Source organism: Barbatula barbatula, assembly GCF_947034865.1.
Source record: "Barbatula barbatula genome assembly, chromosome: 12".
Taxonomy (NCBI): domain Eukaryota; kingdom Metazoa; phylum Chordata; class Actinopteri; order Cypriniformes; family Nemacheilidae; genus Barbatula; species Barbatula barbatula.
Window position 1 is genome coordinate 4,752,915 of NC_136775.1, and position 7,321 is coordinate 4,760,235.

The 7,321-nt window shown below is 37.5% G+C and overlaps 1 protein-coding gene across 3 annotated transcripts; it reads right to left on the bottom strand.

The window, feature by feature from the left end:
• Positions 1-1,291: 1,291 nt before the first annotated feature.
• aste1a (asteroid homolog 1a) lies at positions 1,292-5,775 on the bottom strand. 3 transcript variants are annotated; one of them, XM_079469664.1, is made up of 5 exons: positions 5,672-5,775; positions 3,646-4,870; positions 3,339-3,552; positions 2,643-2,787; positions 1,311-2,487 (listed from the first exon to the last, which is right to left on the bottom strand). In XM_079469664.1, exons 2-5 carry the CDS (start codon positions 4,585-4,587, stop codon positions 2,052-2,054), a joined length of 1,737 nt encoding a protein of 578 aa, XP_079325790.1. In that variant the 5' UTR covers positions 4,588-4,870; positions 5,672-5,775; the 3' UTR covers positions 1,311-2,051. The 3 variants fall into 3 exon arrangements, with proteins under 3 accessions (XP_079325788.1, XP_079325790.1, XP_079325789.1); XM_079469663.1 differs by having other exon boundaries at positions 1,312-2,487; positions 3,646-4,948; XM_079469662.1 differs by having other exon boundaries at positions 1,292-2,487; positions 3,646-5,769.
• Positions 5,776-7,321: the final 1,546 nt, after the last annotated feature.

Here is a 7,321-nt window from a genome sequence, read left to right on the forward strand (position 1 = left end):
GGATGTTTCTTAAAGTGCCTGATGGCACACCCAAGGTTTCCAGGAACACCTGAAGTAGTAAGTTATGTGGTTTCTAGAGAACTTAGACGATATAAAGGTTGCAGATGTTTTGACATCAAACTTGACTTAACACAACTTTCACCTCTTGTAATGTTTGCAGCTGAAGTCCTTCTTTCACTTTTATCCGTACAGCTTCAACTTCAGAACTTACAAAATGTTATCTTTCTCTGTCGAAATCCGTGACACAACACTCGTCTGTGTCAGTAGATGCTTTGGAAGTTAAAATGTGTTTATCAGCCGTTTGTTGTTCTCAGAACAGTAGTAAACCGTAAATCACCTGTTGAATGTGACGAGACGTTTCGTTGCTACTTGGGCGCTCAAAATCTTGGGAGCTATTTATCATTGGACTAAACCGGACACTTCCACTGTTTCGCCAAAGCGGTGATCTCCAAATCGGCCTCTTCAATGCATTGAACCAATGACACCTTCAGTTTATCAAGGGTCTGCATGAACACGTTTTTTAGTGGAAAGCATTCTCCCTTATTTCCCAAGGACAATTTACTGGTCTTTTTTCCTTTGTCCTGATCTCGGTTTATAATGGTTTCAAATTTGTAGTCAGTGTGGTCTCCCCCACCATCGAGTACAACATATGTGCGAATATCACAGTCTTTAAGGTTGGGTAAAAAATGTTCTGATCTGCAAAAGCATCATAATCTCTACTCTTTTGATCCTGGTCATTTTTAGGGTAAAGGGTGTAATTTAAGTTACATCCATCAATTATGAGTCGATTGTCTCTAAACAGAAAGTCTGTTAAAATGGCAGTCTTGTTGTAAACTTATCAGAATTTCGAATGAATTTGTTAAAAAGTACGAGGCACCTGTAGGCTTAGGTTTGATTAATGAGACGGTGCGTCACATGTTTTTATAAAACCATTGAGAAAGTTAAAAAGGCTTCCTGCAGAAATGAAACATTGGCTCTCATGAATATTAATCTATATATAACCTACATTCATTTTACTATTACCATAGGAATGTAGTAGTATCAGTTGGTCTGAAGTTTTGTAAATCAAAACCTTTCCTCCGGGTAAAAGACAGATATTTTTACACTTTTTGGATAATGCATAATGACCTTAGATTACCATATACCCCAGAGATCTTCTGTGTGCGTGGTGTGTGAGGTATTAAAGAAATTAGAAAGACTCAGTCAGAGGTGGGGAGAGTTGTTTGGTTACCAACATTCTTCAAAATATCTTCTTTTGTGTTTTGCAGAAGAAAGAAAGTCAAACAGGTTTAAAATGACAAGAGGGTGAATAATGATGACAGAATCTTACTTTAATAATTTCATAAACGCTCTCAGTTTTATAAATTAATTACACTCGACCGGTAAACATTGTCAAATTAATACTTATTTTTCATTTAAATTCGGATAATTGCATGAATCCAGACATTAACACGTTATATATGAACACTGGGGATATAAACACTAAATAATCTGGTAAAAGGTTTCAGAATGTCAAAGACTTTCAAGCCCAGTTTTATCTTGGTAGCTCACACAAAGAAGCAACAAAACCCAACTATGGTTGAATCAACTATCAGTCTTGATAATATGATCTGAAATATAAAGCAGGTCACATGACTAAAAATCACAATGTTAGGTAACCTTTTGATTAAGCCAGTCAAGTCATAATGAATAGAAATGTAAAAGCTTTTGTTAAAGCTGGGTGAATGAAGTTGTATTTCTGTTGCCGTTACAGTTTCTGTGTTTGTCTAATGTTTTGTGTACGTAAGGTTACGTACTTGGTTTTATTGTGCATCCTGTATGTTTCAAGATTACCCGGTTAACTGCATTCAGATTATAATGACAAGAGTTAACAAGGTAAGTGATTTTTCCACACTGGTTTCCTTATTCTTGTACTCATGCTTTTAACATGTCCTTTAAAAGTGTTTACTGTAAATGTATTTGTTTAGAGCGCCCCTAAAATCCCACATTAGATATTTCTTACAACCCTGACCACAAGTATTGTGTAAATCCTGTTCGGAAAGTCAAGATATCTACTCAAAGCATCTCCTCTCAGATTTCTTAGAGGGATGTTTAGTGTTGCGTTCTTTGGCTTTGTGTCTGGTACGGATGTGGTAGGACAAATCAGTCGTGTCTGCTTTGTGACCTTTGGCCTTCCTTTCTTCTCCATTGACTTCTTCATCATTGCAGTCTTCAGTATCTTCATACATCAGATCTTCTAAGCAGCTGCTAAGTTTATCTGCCGACCGATTTTTGGATCTTTGGTCGCTTTGTGTACTGCCAAGAGATCTGTGTACGTCTCCGGCACTGATTCTCTTCAGATCGTCTTCATCCAGCACACTCAGAACAGCATCATTCAACTGTCGGAATAGGTGCTCAGCTTTGGAGCCACTCACCAGCATTGACTCGGGTTTGATGCCTCTCTTAAGTTCATGAAAGACCTGGTGCACCAGAGATCCACGGAACAACCTAAAACCCAGAAATGTTTTATTACGCTAAAGTTTTTAGTTTAGTATTATAAACCGACAATTGTTTGTGTTTTTTTAGTGTATACTTGAGGACAGTATGCTGTCTTAGCTGTACAAAATGCAAATTATGTTTTAAGAAATCAAATGATGCTGTACCGTGCACACTCGGGTTCAGGAAGTGGAAGACACAGTAAACAATTCAGACAGAGGCCCCACTTCAGACAGGACTGCCATTGGCTGTAGAGATGAGACACTTCACGGTCCAAAGGGATCTTTCCCCGACATTGTAGCCTTAGTGTGTCTAAACCCCCCAACCCCAAAAAAGAACAAATACTTAATCACAAGAAATACAATAAAATATACTCTGGAAGTAATAAAAATGAGGCATCTGAGGTAAAAGGTAAAGCTTTTTTCACATCCTGTAAGCACTTAGAAATTAAAATTCTTTCATCATTTATTCACGTTTGTGTCATTCTAAACCTGTTTGACGTTCTTTCGCAAAACACAAAAGAAGATATTTAAAAAGATTTGGGTGACCCATTGAATTTAATTGTATACACTTTTGCCCACACATGGACATTGTGAAAAGCGCTATATAAATTAAATTGAATTGAATTTTCTTAAAATATCTTCTATTCCACATAAGAAAGTTCCACAGGTAGAATTTTATTTTGAGGTAAACTATCCCTTTAATGAATATATTAGTTGCCCTAAAGCCTTTCCTTTATGAGTGGAATAACCATTAATAGTTTTGCAGGACTGATAGGTTTCCATTTGAGATATTTGTGATTTTCTTTATTATTGAACATCATCTTTGGCCAATGTGATATTGATGATTAAAGACATGAGTACCTGTTTTGGTTTTGGGCTTGTTACTGAGCCTTCCATGAACCATCCCCAGTAGGAGACCCCAAAGGTGCAGCTGGTTCGGCTGAGGCTGTGCATTCACTAGCCAGAAGCGTGTCACGAACACCTGCAGCTGCAAGTGATGCGGGATACCTCTGAAAGGGACTGACAGCACGCCAAAAGCCTCCAAGAACACCTGAAGTCGCAAGGTATGTGGTTCCTAGAGACAAACGTTTAAACAATGAAGAGTTGAAGTGACAAATCCAAACTGTTAATAGAGATGATGTCAAGCTTGTCACAAAACACTTTTTACCTTCCATAATGTTTCCAGTTGAAGTCCTTCTTTAACGTTTGTCCCTATAGCTTCAACTTCAGAACTGGTTAGATGTAATTCTTCTCTGTCAAACTCTTGGACATAACACTTGTCTGTGCCAGTAGATGCTTTAGCAGCAAAAACGTGTTTGTCTGCCATTTGTTGTTCTCCCAACAGTATTAAACCGTATATCACCTGACGTATGGGACGAGATGTTTCGCTGCAACTGGGGCGCTTGAAATTTTCAACCTGAGGTTTGAACAATACCCTTTTCAATACCAACACATCAACAATGACGGAGACCATCTTTCCCTCAAATATATGCCTTACGGTCCACGTTGGCAGAGCTCTCAGTGGGCCTGAACAGGGTGTCAGTGTTTTCGAGTGAAAGAATTGGGCAAGAGAACCTATCTTGAGCTCGTACTCTTTGATGCCCTTAAACAGTGCTTCTTGAACTTCAACCTTGTTGTGTGGTATAAGCTCGAGAAACTCATCGATGGAGGCTTCGGGCCCTGGGAACTGAGATAACCAGCAAAGCAAGCCGTCAACATGGGCGAAATTGCCACCATGCACTGAATGGCCTTCCCAACTGAGAGAGGCGACGTTTTGCAGGTTCGTGTAATCGTTGCCTAAAATGCACGCAGAGACCGGGAGAAGCTCCTTGTTCATGTTGTTGAAATACGCACATAGTCTTTCCACTGTATAATGTTTGGTTGGGATGTATTTTTTGTTTAGTCTGTTCACTCTTATGTTTTTCCACTGGAAAGATACCCAAAGGAAAAGTCCCGCTGGGAGGTCGAATATGAAGAAGTCGCTATCGTTGGATAGTACCGGACAATTCCACTGTTTCGCCAAAGCAGCGATCTCCCAATCAGCCTCTTCCAGACATTGAACGAATGGCACCTTGAGTTCCTGAAGCGTCTGTATGAACACATTTTTCATAAGAAGGGGTGGGCACGTCCCCCTCCGCCCCAAAGACAGGTTGTGGGCATTTCGTATTCTTCGATTAATTTCTGCCTTGTGGGTCTCAAATTTTTTGCCGGTGTGGTCTGCTCCTCCATCGAGTACAACGTATGGGCGAATATCACAGGCTTTAAGGTTCTTGAAAAATTGTTTGATCGAATCTTTAAAGGCATCGTAATCTCCTCCGTGAATAAGATCCAGTTGAAAGTAGTAGTATAGGTTGTAGTACAAGTTACTTCCGTCGATTATGAGTTGACTGTCTCTGAAAGGCAAATGCTTTAAAATGTTTTTGTTACTCTCAATGTAGCTCTTCAAGCCGTGGACTCCCATCCTGAGTATTCTGTAGGATGTAATTCATGTAAAAAAAAGTATTTCATCTGAGGTTTAGCTTCTTAGTTGGATTAGAATATTTAAGTCCCTTTTATAAAAATGCTTTAAAAAGAAACTAAGATGTGTGCAAAACAATGGCACGCACATATTTTAAGATATGTTAGGGCAAGTTATTTTTAGTTGAGACATCTCGAACATTCGTGTAAGTCTGCGACAGGCCTTGTCTGTGAAACCAGGCCAATATTATATGAATATGTAGTATTAGTAGGACAATTTTATATTTAGACACACGCAAGGCACATTATTTGATCTCTGTTTATATATCGTTTTGATATGTTTCCATATTTTCATCCGCCATGGTTCTTGTTAAAATGTTTTCTGTTAAGCTGATTTGCAACAAAGCACACCGTGAATGAAACGAAAGATCTGTTCATCTCGTAACATCATAACACAACATGAACATAACATTACAACTTGAAAAAAACTTGAATACAATGAAGTACAAATCTACTGCACATTTCTCAGAACATACCTACTGTAAAGTGTTTTCTTAGTCCATGCTTACTGTATAGTGTTAATATTGTATTCTGTATTTATGCACACTATATATGCACTTCTGGTTAGACAAAACTACATTTTGTTACACTGTACTTGTATATGTGTAATCACAATAAAGTTGAATCTAATCTAATCTGATATATTGGACGTGATTTGAATATTGAAAAATACTTACCGAATTTTCAGAAAAGAACGTATAAAAACAGATCGTCACTTGCATGAGCTGCATATATTTGCATTGTGAGCTGAGTATAGATCTTCTCCTGTATAAACGCGTATGGAAAGCGAAACTTACAGTCATGTGAGCCGAGGCTCAGAATCGAAACGTAATAAACACGTCACGGTGTCATTGATATCATCGCGTGATAGCGAGTGTCGATATTCCAAATGTTGCACCAGACACGTTTCATGTAGACTTTCGATTATATTGAAATTGAAACACATGTATTCTTGAATATGTATAAGTACACGTGGGTCTGTTGTATGTTGCCTTTTAATGGGCAGCTAGAATATTCGTCTTTAAAGATTTATGAAGATATTGTTGATCACATCCATACAATGTATTCAGATATTTGGTGGTAATAAGCTATGACGATGTAATGAAACCAAGAAGGAATAAATGATTTTCTATGGGCAGTTTATAGTTTTACCTCAAAGAATTATAGGATTATTGTCATTACCGAACATCTTTATTAGTGTTGTAATTGCTATTTTTGCAAAAAGCAGATTTCATCAGCTTCTTGCAGGGCTTTCATAACTTTAGAAAAGTTATGGATAAGTTATAGGACTGTCACGTGATGGTTGGCTGGTGCTCATACACGATATAAAGTTAATTGAAGTAAATATGAAATCATTTATGATAATAAATAGCAATACTTTAGTTATGTAGTGGTCTGCCCTTCCCATCAATCTGTTTGCAATGGTGGAAAAGGGAACATGGCGTCTGTAGTATCGTTTTCGTTTTTTTGAATGACAAATATGCATAGGTATTAAAAACAGGTCGCAGTGCCGATTTGGTTCAGTGAAAAGAAGGGCTGCGGTCACCTGCAGGTAAGAATGTCTTTGATCCATGTATGTTATGCATATAATAAATGAGATAAAGAATGACAACACGTCAGGTTAAATGTGTGATTTATTTACTTGAATATACGATTACTGAATTTATACTACATGTTTGCCTTCAAAGTATCATTTGGAAATCTGTCTGTTGTGTTTCTCTACTGAAACCATAACTGAGATGTACGATGTACAGCATATTGAATCACTCCAAAGCGGAATAATAATGATGTTTTAGAACCTTGAAGGCTTGAATGATAATTGTTTGGTCTCATTCTCACTCAAGAAATATGTTAAACACAATATCTGTTCTTGCTGTGCAGCTTAAAATGCATTACAGGACCACCGCATGTTCCTTTTTGTTTACATTTGTTCAAATGTAACTACAATTCTAAATAGAAATCATATTTCCATCCCTTTTGGGGTCACAGGGAGGGCTCGAGTCCTCTGCGAGGAATACTGTACAATTGATTTGTCCATTATAGTGAATATATTTAATAGACTTAAACGTATGTACAATTTGACGTGTATACGAAATGTAAGTGTAGTTGAACACTGTGTCAAAGTGTAAATGTAATGAGACTCACATTTAATGACACTGGATTTTTGCTTCAAAATATGATTCTGTTTGCTACAATCCAAAATATACATTCTTGGGAAATATTCAGAGGAGTAAAAGGTGCAATGTCTAAAAATAAAAAACAATTAGAGAAATAAACGTGCACCTCGAAATATTCCAAATAATCCATCCAATCCATCCATGATTTAG

What these genes read in the sequence shown, in the direction of transcription:
- aste1a (XM_079469662.1), bottom strand. Translation starts at nt 4,938, where the DNA reads ATGGGAGTCCACGGCTTGAAGAGCTACATTGAGAGTAACAAAAACATT. An exon ending in AACTGGAAACATTATGGAAG is followed by an intron (nt 3,553 to 3,645) that starts GTAAAAAGTGTT and finishes GTTTGTCTCTAG; the next exon opens with GAACCACATACCTTGCGACT. An exon ending in CAAGCCCAAAACCAAAACAG is followed by an intron (nt 2,788 to 3,338) that starts GTACTCATGTCT and finishes TGGGGGGTTTAG; the next exon opens with ACACACTAAGGCTACAATGT.